Source organism: Chelon labrosus, assembly GCF_963514085.1.
Source record: "Chelon labrosus genome assembly, chromosome: 8".
Lineage (NCBI taxonomy): Eukaryota > Metazoa > Chordata > Actinopteri > Mugiliformes > Mugilidae > Chelon > Chelon labrosus.
This window is the reverse complement of record NC_140358.1, coordinates 27,298,062-27,322,929: the sequence shown is the minus strand read 5'-3', so window position 1 is coordinate 27,322,929 and position 24,868 is coordinate 27,298,062. Positions and strand designations below refer to the sequence as shown.

Here is a 24,868-nt window from a genome sequence, read left to right as displayed (position 1 = left end):
ACTACTCTCTCCTCAGCAGTGAGCACGATGCTAGAACCTCCAGGGCTAAATTCACACTGCGTCTGAACACGTCTAAATTTTGATTTAATTTTCCCACATCCTGTGATCTCAGTAAGTGTACTCACACTTAAAAGTCAAAAGTCGCACTCAAACTCGGGACGTTAACTTAATTCCTGACAAAACCAGTCTATCTGGGCCTATTATGTAACATACTGATTGCAAGTGTTAATGTTTGTGTTTCTTGTTCACCCCACCGTGGCAGCAGGGTTTGGTCGGCTCAGTTGAAGCGGCGCTGCCGGTGCTAGATGTTAGTTGCTCTGGCTGCATCTCAATCGTGGTTCCAGCTCCTGCTTGGGTGGGCAGGAGTTTGACCCCCGCCCGTCCCTCCTCTCTCTCCTCCTTGTCCCTCCCCTCGCCTTCCCTCGGCCGCGTAGGCCGCAGCCTCTTGGCGAAGCGGCTGGGAAAGGAGGCCAGTCGCCTGGAGCGCCGGACTGAAAACGAGCCGCCGTTCTCCGCGGTCTCTTCCAGGCTCTGTGGTGGCTCAGAGGAGTCACTTCTCCTCTCAGGGGAGTCTTTACGAAGCTCTGGTTTAGCGTTGGTGGTGCTGGGGGATTGGACCGGGGATGATTTGGCAGGGGCGGAGGCAGCATGTGCCCCTCCTCTGCTGGGGCTGTGACAGTGGGAGTAGGGTGGGCTGTGCAGTCTGTAAGGCTTGCTCACATCGAAAGAGCTGCTCTGCTGCAGGAGCTCGCGGAGAAGGGAGTTGGTCTTCATCTCCCTCCGCCTTGCAAAGGGGAGCCTCCTGGGGGCGCTGTTGCTTGTTCCAGTCAAGCCCCCACTGGTCCCAGGAGTAGCCACCAGAACAACTCTGCTGTGAGAGTTTGTGGTGGCAGGCCGGGAGGCCTCGGGTCTGACCCGGGGCCTCTGGAGGTCACGGTCCTTGCGCTCCCAGCCCTGCTGCTTGCGCGTGGGCAGGCAGTAGGTGTGCATGTACGTGATCAGCTCCACCACTGAGTGCAGTTCTTTCTCTGAGCTGAACTGAGGCTTGGCTGGCTCGACGGGCACAACAGACACAGCTGCTGCGCCCTCCACCTCGCTGCTGCTGGAAGACTCCTCCTCCTCTTCCTCCTCGCCGTCATCCTCTTCGTCCTCCTCCGACTCACTGTCCTCGTCCTCTTCCTCCTCTTCGTCCTCCTCTGTGTCGGGCGCCGCGGCCTCCTCTGCGTCCTGGTCGGTGGTGAGGTGGCGGTGCAGCTCAGTGCAGAGGCGGCCCGCCGGACGCACCGCTCTTGGCTTCCGCTCCTGAGGGAGGTCACTCTGAGGGAGGAGACAAGCAAACGTGAATACCAGCGGCACGTTCGAACTGTTTAACTCGACAACATCACGAGCTACTACTGCATCGTCATTCTGTCAGTGGACGTCAATACAAAAAGGCGACCTCACAGACAAGCCTGTGGTCTTTGATTCTGAGGAACTGACCCTGAAACCTGACGCTTAATATCACCATTTTTCTTTTCTTGAGCAGAAAATATTTCATTACACTGTCCGTAGTTCCCTGGAAAGACGGATGAACCACCAAGCAACAAAAACACACCCATGAACGCAAGGGCGTAGCTTCAATTTCCTGCCGCGGATCACACGGCCGTAAATTCTGCTTTCGAATTCGTGAGGGATGATTCAGTGTGCAGCTGCAACGAAATGGCTGATTCCATATTACTCATACAGAGAGAAAAGAGAGAGAGAGAGAGAGAGAGAGAGGAGAGACTATGATTCACTGTTGCCCTCTTGCCCTGTCAGTCAATACTCCCGCCATCTGCCACGGCAAAGCCACGCTAGTCCCTCTCTCTCTCTCCCATACACACTGCCAGCGACGGCGAGGTTAGGAGGGTGTGTGCTGAATACGGTCCTGGCTTATCCCCACACGACTGGGTATTCTGCATCCTCCTCCTCGCTTGAGGACGAGCCTAAGTCCCGCGCGAAGGCTCACCGCGCTTCACGCTTGTGCAAGATAAACGACCGGTGTCGCAATCAATGTCCACTTGAAGCACAATGCTTGCAGCTATCCAATTACTGCTAAGTCATACAGCGGTGGCCATTGTAAACGTCCTCTCTTCACCGACAGCACATCTGTCACGAGCAGCAGCTGAAGGTCTCCGCGAGCTTGAAGGCTCAAAGAGGTTTTTATTCGAAAATGAAATATCTATCGGTCGGAAAATAAAAACGAGATGGACTGCCGCTGGTGGCACAGCGGGGAGTTGTTGATGTTGTCGCTGTTGGGTTCAGCCAGAGAACCCAACTGGCTTTGCAGTGAAACCTTCGACAACCACTGGAAAATTCATCTGCAGCTGCTACTAAACTGGAATTGGTGCTTTGAAGGACAGCCCAGTGATTGAGGAGATTGATGCATCACACAACATCTGACAATATGAGGTTTTTTGTTGCCATCAAATGAAAGTTGTGAGCTTGTGGTTAGCTGTGCATGATGCTCTAAACGCTTGGTGCTTAAGTGGTTGCGTCATCCGTTAAGTCGTGAGAACGCTGCTGGTTGAAGTCCAGAAGCTAACGAGTGGCTAAACGCAAGAAATGCAAACACCTAACCAAAAAAAAATGCTAAAATTAAGAACAGAAAGGTTATATGACTAAATTACAACTTATTAAATTACCGTCCGACTCCATCTCGAACCTCCACTGCCACCAGGTTGTGAATACCACAAGACTCGGGCATTCCTACTGGATTTGCTCACTGAATGCTGGTTGGTTTCATGTGATTTGTACAATTCATATAAGTATTTACTAATCTGCAACCTAAAACATTTAGAGTTGGTTCAAAGGACAGGCGTCTAGGATGTAGTGGCATGTGGTACCAAGGTTGTAGATTGGAATATCCCTCCATTTGCCTTCATTGCAGGAGAGCAGAGAGTGGAAATCACTTTTAACATACAAACGACTGGCTCTAGAGTGTTTGGTTTGCCCAGTCTGGGCCACGGTACAAAAATGGGGAACAAAAAATGCCTTATTAATACTTTATTCCAGTTCCGGGTGGAACAATGGTGCAGTGTTTAGCACTGTCACCAAGAGGCAAGAAAGTTTTGGGTTTATAGCCGGGTGCTGCGTCTCCTTCCTCCAACTTAAAGTGATATTTAAAGTGTCCTGTACTTACACTTCATGCTGCTCACTTGTGTCTTAAATTGCCCCCCGGGGACAAATAAAGTTTTCTGAATCTGAATCTACAGTCCAAAGACAGATTCATGTGATAGTAAGCTGGTTGCATGTCTCTCTGACGACCTGTGCAGGGTGCACCTCACCTGATACCTGCTGAAACAGCCTCCATATGCTTTTATATTCCAATTCTAGTCATAGCTCTCTCTAAATACTACTCACTGTTGGTCCTAACAGAACATCTCGACCATGGATAAAGAAATGCTGACTGCTGCTACGACGCAAGATGATATCTGCAGTCCCTGGTGCAACCCATTTAAACGCAGCTCTTAATAAGCTTGGTGGTTGCAGACGTAGAAATAAAACAATCATTGTTTGGATCAATTATTCAAAATGATTTATAATTAAAGAGCAATATGTGTTTTGTGTATTCTAACATACAAAACGAGATTATAGGACTTCAGCAGCAGTGGCAGCGATGCTGACTGCAGGCCCCGGAGACAACTGTGAATTACTTCCACCTTAACTCGCCACCCTGAAAGGAAGTGATTGGAAAAATCCAATTTTGTTATCTCGCCAGCTTTCAGGAGACACAGGGAACGAGGCGGTAACCGGTGAATACAGAGATGGGTGACACAGAAAAGACACTATGCCTACTACCCAGTCCGTCCTACATTGTGCTGCAGGGCAAATAAACGGAGAGCGATCAAATGTCTGCAGTCATATTATCCCGTCACTTATGCTTATTCTGTAAATCGCGGCTCACCTTGGCAAGAGGTCTGACTGGCCGTAGGTGCAGGCTTCTGTTGCTGTAGCGATGGCCGTCCTTGTGCACGTCGATGCCCGTGGGCACGTTGGGAGGAGTCAGCAGCAGCTTCTTCAGCTGGAAACGGAGAAAAAGAGATGAATGAAGCAACAGTTGGTGAGCTAGCATTCGCAGAATCTCAGCTAAAGTTGAGATTAAAGGCATAACGAGAAGAACCGTGTAGTCGGAGCAAATGCAAATGTGTGAATCTAAGGTGATTAGAGAAGAGAGGCGGTAACTTAGAACACAAATGTAGTCAAATAATTACGTTTGTTTACCGATTTTACTCACTTTACATAAAGGCACGTGCTGAAGATGGGGAAGATGCAACGTTTAGCTCAGTGGTTTTTATTCCAGTTTTTTAATCTATGTCCTGTCAACTGTTAACGCCCCGCAGACGGGTGTATGTACAAGGGAATAATGTGCAGACGAGGTCGTGATACTGTACATTTATCACTTCACGAAAGCTGACAGCTACATGGCACATTCGCGTTTCCCATTAAAGAGCTTCAGCCATTTTCCCGCCGTAATCAGAGAACATGACTGCGCCTCCTCCCTTCCTCCTCCATCCTCAGACTTCTACAGGTCCGCAGGTCGCGGGTCTCCATCCATCTTAATAAATTCTTGTTTGGCTTCTGCAACATCTCTTCTTTTCATCCCACCCTCTCCTCCTTCCCTCTAATCCCGGTGCCATATCTCGGCCTTCTTTCCCATCTATGAAAGTTTATTATCAGCTCTGTCCATCCTCTCGTTCCACATCTAACAGGAAGTCGGAAAGGAGACGCAAGCACAAAACAAAGCAAGCCTCTCCTGAATGCTTCCCTGGGTATTACCTTTCAAACAGACATTAACCCAACAGATCCTCACTCCCTTACTATCCTTTCATTGCTTTTTATTCTTCATCTGTCTGTTCATCCATTCATCCCAGTGCCTAGCTTCATGACAGGGCTATCAGCTGATATAAATCAGCTTAGGGAGAAAATCCCCCTCTAAGCTGCGCAGCTTTCGCTCCAGAAGACGGCGTGGAAAATACAGATGTGATAGGAGCGAGGATCGGAAGGTCCCTGGCACGTAGAGGATTCACCTCGTTACGACACGCTCTACACCCTCTGGCAGCCATGTTGGAGGTCCTGATCTCCCGGGAGACAGTGGATGTGATCGCCTGACTGTAAATAATCCCTTCTGAGGATGAATAAAGTTATATACAAACGTAAGTTTAATTCAATGCCTGGAAATCAGGCGCTAATATGCTACACCTCTGATTTGGGCAGAAAAAAAGCAGTGGCTTGTGGGTACTGTAGTATTTAGAGTCTTTCACAGAGTTCAGGTTTAATTTTAGCACCTGCCAACCCACGACAATCCTTTCTATGGTAAAATATTAGCTCTGACACTAAAATATCATACTGTCTGCACAGCTAACGCCCACTCCTGATAACTGCATGTTAGCACATGTTAGCATGCAAGCTAGGTAGCTACGTAACGGTTAAATATCACTTTAACTGTGTTTTAGCCATATAAATATATATTAGACCTGCTGACACACATCTAGTTTATATGAGGAGCTGCATACACCGATCAGCCACGACATTATGACCACTGACAGGAGAAGTAAATCACGCTGACCATCTTGTGACAGTTCAATGTTCTGCTGGGAAACTTCTGGACCTGGCATTCATTGGTGTGGATGTTACTTAGACATGTAGCACCCACCTAGACCAGACCAGGCACCCCGACCCCATAGCAATGACACTCCTTGATGGCAGCAGCCATCCCCAGCAGGATGCAGCCACAAAAACTCGTTAGGAACAACAAAAAAAAAAAAACCTGAAGAACAGCACAAGATGTTGACCTGGCCTCCAAATTCACTAGATCTCAAACTGATCAAGTATCTGTGGGATGATCCACAGAGGCCCCTCCCCTCAAAGGCCCCCCCACTAACAACATTCTGTTGCCAGACACCACAGGACACCCTCAGAAGGGAGACCTACACAATATAATATTAGGATGGTGGTCATAATGTTATGCCTGATCGATGTATATCTGAGAAGGGTACTTAAAACCATTTTGTAGGCTTTTTATTTATTCATATTGTGCAGCTTTATGAGAAAGTAAGTAGGAAGAATCCCTATAAATCAAATTAATGAAGCAGAAGGTTTTAAAGGGGGAGGAGCCCCCACGCAAAAACAGCTGATTGTTTATCACTGATCTGGAGGTCAACTATGTTTTATCGCCGCGCTGCGCTGTAACGGTTCAGAGTGTCCAACGTTACCAGCCAACAGAGCTGGCGGTAACCAGAGAATACTATCTGGGTCAAACGACAGAACAGGACGATCGGCAGCTAATGGGGCCACCGCGGCCCTCTGTGGGCGAGCCAACTTGGCTCAGAGCGTGTGTGATGATGCTCCACTGAGAGTCCCATTGATGATAGTGAAGAGGAGACTGAAGGTTCGTGTCTGTGCGAAAACCCCGCGGCGGCGTCCGGGCCCCCTCAAACGATCTACTCTTCCTCGCTCTACTCCACTCTACTCTAGTCTGGACGCCTTCCAGAGCTGCACCGGCTTCATCAATGGAGGCCTTGTTCTGCTGTGGGACACACACGAGCACAGCGGACCAGTGCGAGTGGAATCAGGAAGAGGCACTGCAGTCGCAGGTAGGGAGGCACAAACACAGAAACGCTAAACATGCGTGGAAACGGTCGCGTGGAAGGTGCAACTGTTTTCAATCGAGATGAAGAGCACATTGAAGTGCATCTCAAATACACATTACACGTACACAGGAAGAGATAAAGGGAAATCCTCTATGTCACAGTGAGATGGGATGTTTAAGCCTCCGTTTTCTACGTCAGCTCATAAACCTTCTGCATTAATAAATAAATAAATAAAGTACTTCCTGGCTTACATGTAGACGTGAAAGCTGCTTTAGTACAGTAATGGTTTAGCCTCATAATAATTGTATTTCAGATGACACAGAACTGCACTCAGTGGTGGAGCAGATTTTCATTAGTCGTAATTACAGCGTGACCGATCTCAGAGTCGGTTTGTCCTTCAGTTTAATGTAGGTAGGTGACGATGTGGAGGAAATATAATAAGGATAAGATCATTTTATGTTTCCATAAATTTGCTTAAACTATGAAAATGACATGGATAATGTCTCCTTTTGTTATTGCCAAATCACATACTGCATACACAGGTGATCGGATAAGAAAAGAATCCAAAACCAAGGCGTATAAATGTGAATTATATTGTTTGTTTGACATTTTTAATTCATTCATTTAATTTTACTTGCCATATTCTATTTTTTTAATTTATTTAATTATTATTTTATTCCTTTTATTTAAATTTTGCCTGCCCACCAGTCGTTTTCTGACCTGATCACCCACATAACTCACTGCTCTGAGGTCTCCATAGTCTTTATTTTTGTTCCAGTCATGTCCTTCACGCCTCTGAGAGATTTCAGAGCAATGTTTTGGACAGTGCTCTCTGCCAGCATCATTCATTCATTCATTCATTCATCTTCTGTAACCGCTTGTCCTTTGAAGGGTCCCAATGGTGGGAGGAAGCTGGAGTACCCGGAGAGAACCCACGCAGACACAGGGAGAACATGCAAACTCCACACAGAAAAGACACCAGACGGCCATGATGGATTAGAACCCAGAACCTTCTTGCTGTGAGGCATCAGTGGCCTGCATCACTACTAATTCAAATATACGCATTTTACTTTGGAAGAATCAGTCCAAAAGACTTTAGGTGCATTTTTAACCGTCTAATAACCCACACAGATATATTTAATAATCTAATGTCAACTGGATTCATCATATACGTTTGAATTTCTGAATTTAAGATGAGCTCCTAATAAAACGAGTTAACAGACACAGCAGGGACTGACAGTGAGGTAATCCGCAGTATCCCCTCTAACCAGTAGAGGGCACCACCACACTCAGGCCTGAGCACATGAGTGACAGCAGTCATGCGACACTAAACCACTCAACTGATGGAAATAGTGGGCGAAACACACACACACACGCGCACGCACACACACACACACACACACACATCTGGCAGCCTCAGTCGAGTGAAGAGCATAATGTTATTACACCAGGCTTTTCTGTGTGAGTGGACGTGAATGTCAGGTTGCTATTTTTGCCACCGATAGTGTACGGAATGGAAACAGAGCCAGGACGCCGGATGATATGATTTATAAACGGCAAAGTGAAATATTCTGCTTTCTCTCAGCGGCTCTGGATTTAAAGGACGCCGCAGACGGGTGAATCATTTAGTAAATGTAAAAAAAAAAAAAAAAAAACCTCGGGGAATATGAGGATAAAACTTAAAAATGAGTCAGTTTTATGGCTCTAGCAGAATTATTTTTACACAATCTTCACCTAGGATTGTTTTTTTGTTTCTCAGAAGAAACCATGAAGACTTTATAGCACTTGTGAACCGTATAAATAAAAGTACCTTTGTAAAATCTGCAAAAAAAATGCACTAATGCATCAATCAACGCGATATATTGACGTGACACTGCATTACCCAACGGAAACAGCAACATTACAAAACATTTTAATTACATCTCTACCGTCGGCTGCTTGCAGGGCTATTTAAAGTTGGGTAAAAGCAAATGTTTGCAATCGCTTTTTGTAAAAACAAAAACAACTTCCCAGCACAGTTCAGCAATGTTCCCGTCATGCAAAGATGCAAAGCTTACAGTGCATCCCAGTTCAGACGCACAAAACTCCCTTAAGCAGCCTCCACTTGCTAGTTACCGACTTGCTGCCTGCAGGTGCTACTAAGATGACGCCCAGGGGAAACGAGTTTAGGAAGATACGGGCGCAGAGGTGGGAACTATATATATATGTGGTGGGGTGACAGGAAAAAAAAAAACAGTGAGCTGTGTGCACAGAATGTGACAAAGGTTTTGGAAAAGTGTGTTATCTCGCCAGCTGTCGGAGGCGACTGAGCGCTCTGAGAGAGTCTGGGAAAGGAACGGGCTTTTTTAGCTTAGCTGTGGCGCAGAGTAATTCATGGAGGGAAAGGTTTAAAGAAAGATGTTTCTGCAGCAATAAAAGGCAGCAAAAATTATGGTTATTAAATTTCTTTTGCATGCATAACATGTAAAAGGCAACTCTAACTGGTTAAATGGAGTCTCTGAAACAGAACTCCGGCATAAAAACGTGATCTAGCTCGAGGAATAATTTGTGCTGCGAAGTTTAAAGGAAATGCAGCACCCGTCTGTCTCTGAACTCCACACCATTACTCCCCAATCTGCTATTTAAAGTGTCAAACTGCTTCTTATTCATGCCGGGCCATCCGCGTTTTTAATCCCTTCATGAGGAATTAAAATCATTGTGCAGAAAGTGCATGATTTGCACTAAAAGTCACAGCGTCCGCTGTGAATTTCCAGCTGACCTACGCCTTCTCTTTTGACCCTCAGAGTCTTTTTCTTGCCGTGTGGAAGCGGAAACTGAGACGTGACTGATTAACCAGCCTGTGCTGTGCCGTTGCTTTGACCCAAGGAGTCTTCAAGGATAAACAAGGGCAGGGCAGTCATGTGAGGGGCGACAATGTTTTGCACCACAACAGTGAGGACGCTGGCGTGACCTCTCAGTATCGCCGACCTGTTGTTTTGGTCTAAACAATACCTTCATGGTGTTTCGTCTTGTATGCCGTTACTACGCCAACGACACTGTAAGCCGCATGTTGATGCTTATTGCTGCGGGGCATGGAATATTTTTTTTTTTTTTTTAGCTTCCTTGACTCCCTAACTGCCCTGATTGCTGTATTAAACCATCTAAGGTCATTGAAGTCATTATCGTTTCCACCAATTTGGAAGGAATGCTCGGTCAGCTGGTCATTTTTTCTCTCTGGGTCCAGTCCAATCCTGTGGCAGAGCAGTCTTAAAGAAAAGGTTCATTAAAACCACTGTAGTCACAGAAGACAAAGCTCAAAGTGGGTCCGGCTTAATCAAACTAAGGTCAGTCAGATATATCTGGAAGACAAAATACAGGCAGGGAAGGAAGTTCCAGTAGTTTTGCATTTTCCTGTTTGCCCGTAGAAGGGTTCATAGTAAATAGAGATGCATCCACCCTGATTAAGATTAAACCCAAAGAACCAAGAGAAGATCCCCGTCTTTAAAGTTGTCTTAGTGAATATTTAACATGCAAAACACAGCTGACACTCAATAATTCATTTGTTTGTATCAACTTGTAGTCTGACGTAGCCACACTCAATTGACTCGAGTCTGGCAACTCTCCGCATTTGGATTTCACTATAGGGCGTGCTTTAACCGAGACATTTCCTTGTAAACAAATTCAGCTCAAAGCAGCTCAGGTGACGGGTATGACTACTGTGCATGATTGGACTGGTCCGTCAGATCGACAAGAAACCAAAATTCCCCCCCAGACATAACAGCAACTTAAGGCTGGCTTCCAAAATTAACAATTTTCTAACAATATTGCAGATTTTTACAGTAATATTAATAAATGGATTAGTGACGCTTATTCAAAACCCAAAAGGAAAATTAAAAAAAGTCTTCTAGAATAAAACTACTTCAGTTTTATGCCCCTGTACTAATGTTCATGCCTCCTTCCTTCTCTTCTATCTCTTTTTCTGTCTCTACCCGGCCGGCCTGAAGCCGATGGCTCCCGTATACGTAAGAGCTGGATTCTGCTCAAGGTTTCTTCCTGTTAAAAGGGATTTCAGGCCTCTGGGTTCTGTAAAGCATCTAGAGAGGATCTGACTTGTTACTGACGCTACATAAATCTGTTAAATTTGAGATTAGAGCATGAAACATGCAGATCCTCCCAAACTCCAGCATTTATGCCTCGAGTTCTTCGCATCTTTTTCTGATTGTCAGAACATCTTGTAGTCTTCTAAAAAGTTTATTAACTCCGTCTGAGTGCCGCTGCCTCAAGTTGTTGCTAAGCGCCCTGCCTTATTGTAAAGCTTAGCAAATCTCAACGGACGGCCTTGCTTTATAGCTCAACGGCGAATGTTTACGCTGTAGGTACTCGGCTATCCGGCGCGAGTCACGGCCTACAAAACAACAGCATCTTTGTAGGCTGCCGCCGAGAAAGCCACGGCGAGCGGTGGCTCTGCTGTGAGATTTTAGTCAAATTAAGGAAGTGGGCCAGATTTATCTCGACAAGTGCAATAAGGCTACATTACAGCAGTAATCATAAGTCGTTTATTGCAGTGAAATAGCTTCCTGCTTCAATTAAGCTCCTGAGCCCGGTGCAGGCCTGCATTCCTGTGACAGCGGAGCCAGCGGAGGGGAAAGTAGGGCACAGTTTTCAGTGTAAAGGGATATGACAATTTGTTGTTCCTGTATGATGAGATGGAGGTTTAATGGATTTTTTTTGGGGGGGGAGGGGGGGAGTGGCTCAGGTGCAGGAATGAAGGTTATAAAAGGAGGGGGGATGGGGGAGAGTGAGGAGAGAAAAACAAGATTTGTTCCTGGAAGTGAGGTTCAGGGAAGGATGGAGGGGCCCACTGAGAGAGAGAGAGGCATCCAGCAGCACTGTGTGAAAAGAGAGGGAGGGGGGCTGGGTTGAAAACAAGCCACGCACATTTGGATTACTACACTTGCGAGGACTACATGTAATCCTGATCCTCAAATGCACACCTGCAAAAAGCTGGAGAAGATAAGATCCAGCTCATATTAAACCAGATTTATCCTGTCATTCCAGCTCTGGACTCTGAAAGTTATAATCACCTGCAAAATCTCTTTTTGGACTTTTGCCCAACTTTTAAGGAGATTTATTAGATTCTAATGCCTTCATTTCAAACTTTTTCTCGACTCTTGAAATGACATGTGGTCCTCAGAAACAGGATGGAAGAGGATGAGAGGCTACTTTGTGCCTCGGCGCTCCGTTTTCCCGCAGTTTGAGGCAGACTTTGAACCTCGCGGGCCAACGAGGGGAACATCAAGGTTAGCCAGTGCGACGCAGATTAAGATACCGGGGGGAGAAAGCGGGAGGGAGAGCATGGGAAAGGAGAGGCGCCGCGTCACAGGGGTGAGAAGGGGCGGATGGCGTTTGAAGAGCGCATTAAAGGCTCCCCCTTGAAAAGGCGACAGTTTTTGAGCTGCGACGGGTTTTTTGATTTGCAGGGCGCTGACGAAAGGAAAGCAACACAAGGGTATGTGAGGTGAATATATCAACCTCTTTAAAAAAGGTAAGTGTTCTGATATGTGGTGGAAGTGTGAGCATCCCGCCGGAGGGAGGGGGGTGGGGTCGGGCTTGCGGATCAGAAGGTTCACCACTTAACGTTATCTCTGTCACAAATGTCCAGCAGCAAAGGTAAAGAAGAATCTGTCTATTTGAAGCAAAGAGGAGCTCTTACTAGAGATGGGTCCTCTGTCTCGGACCCCAACGACTGGCTAAGGTCTTCAGCGCTGATAGGAAGATTGTCCTCTTCTTCCTCTTCTTGGCTGGGCTCCTCCCCCAGGGCGGGGAAAACGGAGAGCCCGCCCACCTCGGCGTCCACCATGCCATCGAGACTGTCGGTCAGAGCGGCGAGCAGAGCCGCGTTCTCCTCTTCTATCTGCAGGGAGTCGAAAACACAATGAGGAAAGAGGTGAGATTTAGAAACACAAGCAACATATAATCAGACCGTTAATGCGTCTTTTAATTCGGCTTTGTCTGAAGGCATCCTTTAAATCGTCAAACAGCATCTGAAACCCTTCCACCTGCTCCTTTTCCAGCATCTTGGTGGGAGGATCTGCATCCAGAAAGTTCTCTGTCTTAATATATCCGACAATCTGACAAGCAGGGTTGCTTCACGCGGCGACTGGCCAGATGTGTAGGCAGGGGAAACCCGCGTGCAACATCCTGAACGCCTTCAAGGAGACAGTATTGAGATATGAACACTGGTATACCCATTAGGAAGCTGATTACTACATAATGGGACGATGTGCGTTCAAGTGTGGCCGGTCCAAACGGCTAGAAACAACAGCGACTTCCTACATTTCCCAGGATACCCCTCCTGGAGAGGACACACAGAATTATTTCTCTAAACTGTTTTGCACTGATACTCTAGAAACACCCTTCGTGAGGCTTGAAGATATCTGGTTAACCGACCCCAAATATCTGGACTATGGTCCTTCTTTCTTTACTTTTCTTCTTTCTTTAAACGTTGGTTTTGTGTCAGTTTGTGTACAATTATTATTCCATTTTGCCAGAGCTCCCGGAAACAACATTTGTATCTCGAGAGACAAAAGTCAAAAATAACAATGAAATATCTTAGGGGGCGTTATCTTAAGCAGCGGGAGACCTTTCAGTGTTAAAATATCTGAAGAGCCTCACTCATCCAGGTCATGGTATATCTATAACCTTTTTTGAATACGTATCACCACTCATCTGTGAGATTTTCTGATGGAGTGACACAAAGCTTCTCTTCTGTCTGCAGAGGACAATAATTTCCTGGTGCAAATGCACCATATATACTGTATATAGATCAGTCCAAGGACAGTGAATTTTCCTACTGTCTTTGCAACTCGTGACTGAAATGATTCAAATAGAGTGTATATCTTATGCGTGACTGCAGGTCGGAAAGGTTGGAGAACATTCATTCATTCATTCATTTTCCGTAGCCGCTTGTCCTCTGGAGGGTCACGGGGGGTGTTGGAGCCTATCCCAGCTGTCATTGGGCGAGAGGCGGGGTACAAGCCCTAACCCTAACCCTAACGTCTCCAAGAAAACTCAGTAACGTCTAGTTGCCATTATTTTTAGACTAAAGTCTTAAACTTAACATGAAACGAGGCTGTTTTTTTTGTACAAATTAGTAGAAAAAGCTTTAATCCTGCAAAGAACTTTCTAAATGTAGAGAATATGGATTTTTTTTCTCACATCTGATTCCATCCTGCAGTCACACATAAGCTATACACTCATCATTTCAGTCATGAGTCACAAAGACAGTTGGAAAAAACCACTACCCTTGGACTGATTTATATACAGTATGAATGCTGCATTTATGCCTGGGTATTATTGCCCACAGAGAAGCTCTGTGTCACTGCTGAATCAGTCCTTACATCCATCCCCCTCTCCTCTTTCATCCTCCTCCACTGACGCCCCGATCGGCTGTTATCTTAAGTCCCTTCTTGCTCGTCCTTTGTTGTATTTTCTAAACGCGGCACGACCTTTGACCTCATTAGAAAACACACAGTTTTGCCGAAGCAGGACTTTTATTGCATCGTCTTCTTCTCGTTCATTATACCTCATGTGGCTCGGTTAGACACTCGGTTCGGTTTTTCTCGTCATCGCGCGTCCCTGCAGCTGACTTGTGCAGAAAGGATCGTTCATCTGTAACTTCAGCCCAAAACGCTGCTCTCTTTTTTTTTTTTGCACCCTCTCCATCCCTCCTGTTACATCCGCACAGGGTTTGTTTACTGTTATGGAGCTGCCATCTTGCTGGGAGCAAGAGTCTGGTGGAGAGGTGATAGCAGGCCTGGCCTACGGGAAGCCACCGAGCTCCATTCATCTGTCTCTCTCTTTTATCACGCAGCTCTATCTGTCCCCGGCTGCCAAACGATTTATTATTAAATTTATTCTCTGTGTCTCGATCTAGCGGCTTCTCGTTCTCTTCACTGGATGCTGCGAAGTAGAGTTTTAAATAATTTGTAACATGTTAAAAACTGACATTTCTTCACGCTATTAACATTACAAGTATGTTTAAAGGCACTCATGTCTGTTACCTGATCATATTAAGCAGATTTGCATCATAATAATTAATCGTCTGCAAAGAGAAGTTGCACCAGTGATAGAACAAATACTAACATGCATCTTTATAACTGTAATAATATGAAATCTATCTATCTGATCTATTTCTCTCTTTCAACGCTCTCTACAGTGTTCAGTGAAGTCCTACCACACAAACACGATCAATACCTTCCAACATGGGATTAGATTCCGATACTCCGGCGTAAATAAGTGTCGTATTGACGCGCAGCAGAGAGAGACAGAGGTACGGGGGGCTTCGTCCGTCTGCTCATCACTCTATTCATTACCCGTGTGGGATCAAACACCGCCTGACCGCCGGCACCGGCTGAATTAGTCTGATCAATACAATATCGGCTAAAATATAACACAGCACGGGGAAAGAAGGGAGTCGGCAGGTGGCAGAGGTGCAGACAGCTGAGAAAAAGATGTCATTCTCTATGCGAGCTCTATGTTACGGGGAAAAAAAAGAGAAGCACGCATACCATCTACAGTATAAATGATGGATTAAAGAAGTTCTGAGGGCGAGGAACAAGAAGAAGAGGAAACAGTTCAAGAACAAAACAGATGTAAAAGTGAGAGAGGAGTAAATGTTAAAAGGTGAAAATAAGTGAAGAAAAAGTGAGATTAAGACGAAGATTCAGCAAAGAAAGCAAGAAGGTCAAATAGTTAAAGTAGATAATTAGATAAAGGTCCCAATCTTAGGTCTTAGTAATGAAACATCATGTTCTTCTTACAAACATTATGCCATCGATACAAATATCTTTAGTACTGTTAATGTAGTTCTCAGAGTCGGTCCTGAGACGCTAACTGCGTCATAAAGTTTTGTTTCGTGTCAGCAGCAGGAAGACAGTCACTTAAGTCGGCTAATGCGAATCGAAGCGAAGATAAAAACTGATAGACACGAGGAGTGCAGACAGAGACAGTCGGTGTTTACTTCACCTGCATTCCCATCATGCTTTGCCTGTCTCTTTAACCAATACTCTGTGGCGCGTCACAGTATCAGAGCAATTTCCACAAGCAGAGTTGCATTACATAGCCAATGATATGGACCTGAATGCTACTTTATCTCTCTGTTGTCTTTTCGTTCTCAAGATGCACTCAATTTAGCCTCTGTAATGGGACCACAAGACCTCAGTGCGGATGGAAACCTATAGACAATCAATGATGCAGGGATGACTTTCAGATATAGGGAAAACAAGAAGGGTATTCCCTGAATTCATCCAGGAAGGGCACTGGATACAGAAGCCTCGAGGCTTTTGTTTTCGCCCTCCGGAAGCACTGGGCCGATCTAAACCGAAGGACTGCTTCCATGATCGTGTTACACACAGCATATCTGGGATTTGTTTCTTGGCAGTGCTCTCTGATATACGCCGCATGCCCAAATTTCAGCGCAAGGATCGGGTGAAGACTTGGGCTTCAGCACATGTCAACTGCAAAGGAAGCTTTGGCTGGTGTACCAAGGTCTTCCAAGGCCAAGTTCTGTGAAAGGTCTCGGTATCAGAAGTGTGTTATACATACATCATAAATTGAAAATCAAAATAATACTTTATTACTAATTTACTACATAAAATAGCAGGCTTGCCCAAAGAATAAGCCCTCCTTTTGCTCGGCATAGTCTTTAAATACACAATATTACCCCGTGATAAAACACTGCAGGTCTGTTTTCTTTTTTAGCAAGGCCGTGCAAAACAGACACAAGACAGTGCCTAAAAATAGTAAAAAAAGATTTCAACCAATCATACAAACATATTTGTACATGAAACAAGGAGCTCTGCAGCGTGACTTTGACCCAGCACCTCGTGTTCTCCAGTATTCCCAAAAATAATCTGAAGTAGTCAAAAGAGAGTCAAAGTGGCAAACCTGGCCTCTTTGAAATCCTTCATGGAACAGTTACTGCCTTTGTCCGACAAACAATGAACAAAGGTTCTGCCCCAACATCTACTTGTTCATATCTGCACCTCTTGCAAAATCTGTTCAAGGTCCACCAAGAGGACATTTGGTGACAAAAAGTATTATTAGAAAATGCAAAACAAGTCATCTTGTGCTTGGTCATAACCTTGACCCAAGTTGAAAATCCTAAGCACCACTGTATGGATGTGTACACCTTACTATGCCTTTATAATAACTATTGGACCATGAAAAGAAGGACAAGTGTTTTTAAACAAGACGATTGAATTTCTGATGCATTTTGATGATGCAGTTTGTGGGTGTAACTGAACTTTATGTTGGAGATGAAGCCTCACCTCGAAGAACTCATCTCCTGTGCTATAGTGGATGGAGGCCGGCGACACATCCGCCGGCTGATCATTGCACCACTGCAGCTCGCTGAGGCAGTTGACGCTGTCGAAGTCGCTGCCGTCCAGCTGGGAGAGGTCGATGTCCGGGAAGTCAGTGTCCAAGCGGTCCGAACACACCTCCTCCTCCCCATACTGAAGATGGAAAAAGACAAGGAAAGGTCAGGTTAGTTAAACATGGAGATAAAAGCAAAATTCCCAAGCGGTTTGCTCTTTTGAGATACCAAAAAAGTGCTTCAGTCACGTTGTAAAATGTGAGCCCAAAAAAAATAAAATAAAAATGCCGGAGGTGCTGATCACAGCTGGATAGATCCTCAGTGAGAAATGAACAAGTCTGAATGCGTCCCTGGTGTCTGCCACTTTGCTCTTTTATGCAATAACAAAGGAAACGCTGCTTTTTCCTCTCCGAAATACAAGCCAGCGAACATGGGAAATAATTCTGCTCCCTCGTTAAAACTGCCAAGGTTGGCATTTTTTGTGTAGTTCATCAGCGGCACCATTGTTTAAATTAGGGGTTTAGTTCCCAATAGCCCACCCTTTCCACAATATGTTATGCAGTTGAAGCACTATGAGGTACTTTGGATAAAAGCCTCTGTCATTTGGCATATACTGTGTATTATTACACTGTTCACTGTCAGAGTCACAAGGAGCTCTCATCACCAGCCCTTCATCTCTCAACAGCTACTCATTACAGATAATGAGACTTCCATGTTAGAGGAGGTGCAATACGGAAACCAATAGAGGCATCTGCCCAGTCACAATGCAGCATTAGACTGAAAATGTGTCACACACACCAACAGTCACTGTGGAACTGTGGAACTGTGTTCATGCATTCATCCCGCACATCTACCAGTGGCAACTGTGACCCCAGAGGTGTTCAGGTGATTAGATCCCCTTCGTTGGCTGAGGGGACATTAATCAGTGAACCACGCTTCACTGTTTCAGTCTGTGGACTCTTTAGTCATGGTGACACATTGATTGGGTTATATTTGGCCGAGAAAATTGCCCAAAGTATTGCGAACTTGGTACAAATTAATAGCCAGAGAGTCCGGTAAGAGAATAAATTGGAGGAGATGAAACCAGAATCACGTAATAAGAGCAGTTACTCTTGCAAAATTTCTTTAAATCTTTAAATCGTTGCTAGAGATCTCAGAAGGTCAATCAAACATCTCATGACCCTCTCTAACTTCTCCAAGAACTTCCAGAGCTCCAAAACTCTTTCCAAGGATGCTTTTAACCCCAAAGAGAACTTAAGAATCATTCACTTCTTCTCAAGAACATCTAAAATAAGTTATGAGATCTCTCATAACATCCCCAACCTTGCAAAGCCAGTGAAGCATTCTTAAAACCTCTTTATGAAGACTACATACGATCAAGAACTCCTTGGGCCTGCTTCGGATCTCTGAAAGTCACCTCATGATCCTGTCTAACCTCTTTAAGAACTTCCAGAGCTCTTAAAACCCCAAAGAGAGAAGTCAAGAAACTCTTAAACTCTTCTTGAGATGACTAAAATAGACAAGAGCTTTCTCATAACATCCCCAAACACTCTGATCCCCCCAAAACTTTAACGCATAATGACTACCTAGACCCCTTTAAAGAAACTTTTGAAACCCCCTCAACTCTGCTCTAAAACATCTGTTAAGGACCCCAAAATATCCTTTTAAAAACCTCAAAAACAACGGAAACCCCCTCACGAATCCCTCTAACTCCTCAAGACTCTTACAGCCTATCACAATCAACACAAGAGCCTCCTTTAGATACCCCCAGGGCACCCCTTGCCCTAATAAGTGATAACTTCCTAAAGAATGCCTAAAATCCTCTCAAGGACACGTGGATACTTGCATGCAAACTCCTATAATAGTCTCAAGAAGTTTTAACACCATGTTCCCGCCAGAAGTAGCTGCCATGTGGCCTGCAGCCACAACACATGGGTGAGGTACACAAAGAAACATAGAGCCACGTCACTGTGAGAACCGCAAAAGAAGAAGAGCAGGAAGTTTGTGAGTGTGTACGTGACTCACTGTAAATGACTGTGGTCTCCTGGGGAGGAGAACGAAGGAGGAAATTTTGGGGGAAGAAGGAACGAGCGCGAGGAGGAGAAAGGAGAAGAGTGCACTGGGACAATTTAAGTTTAGCATACTTGCTGTATGTGTCGGGACACGTGTGCTGTTTTTTCAGAGAGGGTTTTTACAGTGTTACGAGGAAATACGCTCTGTTACCGGCCTTTCTCTCCTTCACTTACACACCCATGCACACACACTTCCTATTCTATTCTTCTGACTAGGCAAACAGACAGGGTCGACCAGTTAAACCGTCTTCAAACAGGTGGTTTTCACTCACTATCAGCTTTCCTCAGAGGTAGTCCCATTTCAAACGGAGTGAATAGGCTGCACACCATTTCTTTTGTGCCTGAACTGAATCCTTCGAGCCAATCTGTCCAGACAAGAAGTTACTTGTTGTGCTGAGAGAATAGATCAAGAACTGAGATAAAGTTTCTGTTAAGTCATGGTGACATGTTTGCAACTAACAAAGGTTGTTAATGTGCAATAGTTTCAAAGCGAGCTGATTAATTGCAGTCAAAGTCCGTAAGTTTAAAAAAAAAAATAATAATAAACATGCGGTTTCATTTATAATACATTTACTATATCAACTGTACAGTTACATTATCAATGAAAGGAGAACTGTTTACTTCGAATGACTAACCACCATAATTTAATTTTCATGACTTTTCAACTGACAGCTAGCTATTATTAGCAGCTTCCTCTTAGCTGTTAGAGGTAAGAGCCGTTAGGCCCAAAGTAGCTGTTATCTGTTAGTAGAAGGTAGTTTCACACTAGTAAGCACTCAGTAGCAGGAAGTTTGAGGCTAGCTGTCTGTAAACAGCAGTTAATTTAAACCAAGCTAGCTTTTACCTTTTGTAGGAAAACGAGCTGTAAGTTCTTAGTAGCCTGACTAGATGTAAGCTGTTCGTTGAAGGCAATTTGAGCTTAGCTAGCAATTGGCAGGTAGTAGCAGCTAGTTTGATCCTAGCTAGCAATTAGTAGATGGTAGTTTGAGCTTGGTTAGCTGCTACTAAAAGCTAGCTAGACTTAGCTTTGTAACTGTATGATCTCATTGCTGAGGTTCTTTTACCGGAAAGAAAACAGTGAACCAGGCATATTTTTAATCTTGAAAATGTGGTTGTGGTGCTCTGTCTTCTTCCCTCCTTGTATATGATGACTAATCATCCCAAACAGCTTTCTCACAAGCAATTAACAGTGTTTATATTACCCAAAAAAACTACCAGTAATCAACAAGCAGTACACACTCATGATGAATTAACAATAGGCTGCAATAATTAATTACATCCACCTCCAAAAAGCAATGCATAATCATCAATCTCTTCTGAATCCCTTCCTCATTATTTTTGGTCTTTTTCCCACTCTGCGTTTGAGTTCATGCTTAACTTTTTTAACTGATTTTAGAAAGTGCTTTGCCTTTTCTCTTATTGCAACACAACTGAAATCCACCATAAATCCGATTGCATGGGCTATTTACATTATGCATTGTCCTACAATACTTCCAACTTCCCATTATACAGAAAAAAAACACAAGCAGCTGTAGTTTTTTAATCACTACAATATTATGATGTATTTCTTATTCCCGCTAGTAGCGCTTTGATCTACAGCCTCATACAACTCCAAGTACAACCGCCTGCGCTGACTGAAAGTGTGTGTGAGCACATTTATGTGTTCATCTGGTTTGTGTGAGGAATGTTTATTTAGGTCAAGGAATGGATAGCATGCGCTGATATCATTTATGGTTTCATAAATTACAGACAACCACTGAAGATGTGATCAAAGAGCCAATCAGCAGAGAGGAGTGGGAAAAAAGAGAGGATGGATCATAGATGGATGGAGAGGGGGAGATGTGTAAAGGGAGGAAGGGATAAGGAGGAAGAGTGGAAGGAGGTAAAGTGTGAAAAAGAAAGTACGCAGGAATGAAGAGTGAAAAAGAGTGATGTAGGTCAGAGGAGTGAAGGAAAGGGGAGCGATGGAGAGAAGGAGGGGGAGGGCAGTCGTGACTTGCTGGAGAAGCAGAAGAAGGGAAGGAGGGGGGAGGCGAAAGACGAGAGGATGCCCTCTATAAGACCCTCCCATTGCTTCCCCTCTCTCTCTCTAGTTGCTGATGCAGGTGTGTGTTTTCACCTCGCTGTGTGTATGTGTGTTCGTTAGCATGCAGCTCGTATCCTCCTCACGTGGGTCTGACTCATCCCCCTCCACCACTCGTTTGCCGCTCGGCTCATCCCTCCCTTTCATCTCACTCTCCCTTCCTTCCTTCACTTTCCCTCCCTGGACCATCTTCTGTTTCCTACACCTGTCCTTTCCATTCCCCTTCTCTGTATCCTCTTGTTCCCCTGTTCCTCGACATCGCCAAAATTTCATCCCTTTTACCTCTTCTTCTTTTCTACCACGCTTACAGCTTTTCCCTCGCTAACTTAATATGTCCCTCGTCTTTCTTCTATACTTCTTTTCCCCCTCCTTTTCTATATTTTATCCATCCATTCTCTCATCTCCTGCAGTCTCGCTCTTCTCTTTTCTTCTTTTGTGCCCTTCAGTTTGTTATTTCTTTTATCCCTTCCCCTCCTCTCACTCTTACTCTTCTTCTCTTCCCCCCACGGTCTCCTCGTTTTCCCCTTCCCTCCCATCCTTCCATCTCTCTCTTTCCTCTCCTTATAAACTCAGAGGACAGGCTGATTGATTCCTGTGTTTCCACTCGGCCTCTCTCTCCCTCCACCGTCATCCCTCCTTCTTTCCACTGCAGCCGTCAGTCAATAGGAACATCCTTGGGCATGGCACGCACATTCACAAACACACAGACATACATGTTGCATTAGAAAACAGGCAGATCGAACGCAGAGGATAAGCCCCCCCACAACATGTCATGTGACATACCGAGGCAGCAGTCCTTTGCCTTATATGAGGCTCTGCTGGCGAGTCCTGTTCTCTGTCGCACACACTCCAACACACACATGCACCGATGCAAGATTGGGCCAAAGTCGCACAGAACGGGACATAAAACGCATATAAAACTGCACGACACGCAGTAAGATGACCGGTGATGACACTGCACACGTGACACGCATCTTAACATCCCTGCTGCAGCAGCAGAAGGCGTTACGTGGCCGGCAAATGAGTCCGAATAGTGATGAAGCAACGTGACTCAGAGACGCCGGGAGGAGGTAGCGGGCGACCGAGCAGCTCGGCCCGATCCCGTTTCATTCTTCCAGCAGGTTTGTGTTTTACGTGATCGGTTAATGTCGTCATTATTGTGTGAGTGACGCGACCTCTGACCTCCTCTAACGTCGTTTTCAAGCAGATACAAACTCACTTACAAACTGTCCACAGAAACCTGTTAAGCCAGTTTAGAGTACTTTCTCATGGTTTGTTGCTCCAGATCTCGACTTTGTGTTTATTCACTTATTGGAAAAGCAGTAATTTCTGTTTTTATACTCTGAAGTGATTTTTGTGTCCCTGTTGACGTGTTTCTTTTAGTTTTTCAGTTTCCCATTTCCATGGCTCACTGGTGAAATCAATTGTAACTGACGTCAAGCTGACTACATCTGCTGTTCTTCATTAAACACAAAGCTATGAGCTTATTCGGTGAACGATTCAAGGCTTTGAATGACTTTAAATGCATGATTTGCATTTGAAGTGGTCTCGTGTTAACCGTGTTCATGTACGTGAACAGCGCCCTCTTGTGGTATCGACCACTTCGTAACTGGAAATTCTTGATAAGGTCAGAGTCAAGAGTTGTGTGACATGTTGTATCGAGGTTTCTTTGGAGTTTAATTACACGCATGAGGAAAATATTGATATTCCCAATGGCCCCATTGTTTAATTATGCATTAGATTACCCAATTGCTAGCTTGCTAACTGTTAGCCTTAGTCATTTGCAGATGCCAAATAGTTGTCTGCAAGTTCAACTCCATAACAAGATAATATGCAGATAAGAAACCATTTTTCTACATAAACAGTATTTTACTTTTATCTGAGGTGGTGGTTTTCATACCTTCAAAGTAATTTACGTCTGAAGAACAATATAGTTGGAAATAGTCAACTTAAGTGCATTAATGAAATGTGTTCTTTCTATCAATGATAGAAAGAACACTATCACTATCATCTACCGATGATTACAAGTATTTTGTGAACATGACCTAACCCAATGAGGGCTGCACGTTTCCCAAGACTGACCAGGCAGGCATGCACGCACAAAACAAGCCAACAGGAAGTAAGCATCATGTTTTTATGAAGTGCAAATTTTTATAATGCCAACCATTGACTGTAGGGTTGGCGTTTGGGCATGCAAAGGTGTTGTCCAAATGCAGAGTCCGCATCCACTCGTATTCAGGATTGTGTTCTTTAGACGAGTCTTTACAAGATAAGTAGTCTACAGTTGTCCTTTACATGAATGAAACAAAAAGCAGCATTGTCATCTTCCTGTGAAGGAACGCCTTGCCTTCCTGCAGTGGGTCAAACACAGTTCATAACACGATTATCCCAGTAAGGCAGGGAAACAGCCCAGAGGTGAGAGCAGCAAATCTGCACCTACATTTGCATGCAGGCATAAAAAATAATAATAATCTGAGAGCACTGAGCTAAAAAGAAGCTTCCTCTGAATTCCAACTGAGGTGGCCTTAAGCAAAAAAATAAAATAAAAAAGACTCTGAAATCCAGAAGTCTATGATATGAATATAAATGGGAGCTTTTTATGCCGAATAACGCCACAGTGCTCAGTCATCCCTCTCTGGGGGGAAAAAAATAAATAAGTGCATTATACTTGCTGAAAGGAAAACAAAGAGGAGTGGAAGGTCTATTCTTCCCTCTTTCTGGCAGCTGCAAAACACAATGGCACCTCAGGAATGAAAACAACACTGTGTGTCTCTGTCTAAATCTATTATGGCCTAAATGGGACATTAGAATGGGCAGATTAAGGAAATGGGCATGAAATTAATATGGAATACAGACACCTTTGAAGCCAGTGAAAGGGCATACTTCAGAGGAAATTGCAAGAAGTTCATTCTGAGTTTAAAGGGTATTATAAACAGAGGAAAATATAAAGTATGAGCTACTTCCAAATGCATGAAACGGCTCCGAAAACACATGAGCTCTAGGAAACCTTGAAACAGAATTAATGCAAATGAAAAAAAAAAACACCGTGGCGCAGAGGTGGATAGCAGAGAGATTTGAAATCCAGAAGCCTGTCCTGGCCTTCTGAAACCTATAAACCTATGTAATATCCAACACAAAAGGGTTTCGCAGTAGAGCGGAGGGAGGTGTGAATATAAATAAATAAATCAAGCGTGGTGACTTCCATTTGTGGTTAATCTCCGCCTTGGTAACAACAGTGAAAACCTAGTGGCCCGTTCAGTCATAAAAAAAAAAAAGGCCTGCCGGGACAATCGCGCATTAAACCTGCTCTATTTATAGCGCGGCTGCACGTGGGAGAGCTATCTGGGCTAAAATGAGCGAGTGGATGTGGAAAGGGCCAGCGAGCGACTCGGGGACCGTGTGGATGCGCTAGCCTGCATCCTCCACTTCTATCTTTAAACACACACGGGGCACATTCTTCAAGGGTTATCTCGTGTTTTGACGACCCACCATGGTGACGACTTAAAGCCTCTTGTCTTTGCATTTGTTTTCCATGAATAGCAGAGTGGAGTTATAGTTAGACGGGTCTTACTAGGGAGCCTGAAATTATCTCATTAGTTGAGCTGAGCCTTCACGGTTGGCATTAACAAGTTCAGTTCTTAGATTATAAGAAAAATTGGAAGCTGAGCAACCTTGAAAACACATATCACATGCATGCAAGCTAGTTAGCTTAGCAAACTAGCCCCAAATCCATGCTCTAAAGTTA

General features: G+C 44.6%; 1 protein-coding gene across 1 annotated transcript in view; it reads right to left on the bottom strand.

The window, feature by feature from the left end:
- Nucleotides 1–24,868, bottom strand: part of ppargc1b (peroxisome proliferator-activated receptor gamma, coactivator 1 beta) — a gene marked incomplete at its 5' end in the record, with an annotated part of 88,338 nt that overhangs the window by 7,851 nt on the left and 55,619 nt on the right. The window contains 4 exons of the mRNA XM_084550505.1: nt 255–1,317; nt 3,926–4,042; nt 12,304–12,504; nt 16,922–17,107. Coding sequence (XP_084406631.1) covers nt 255–1,317; nt 3,926–4,042; nt 12,304–12,504; nt 16,922–17,107 — 1,567 coding nt within the window. The remainder of the gene's footprint in view (nt 1–254; nt 1,318–3,925; nt 4,043–12,303; nt 12,505–16,921; nt 17,108–24,868) is intronic.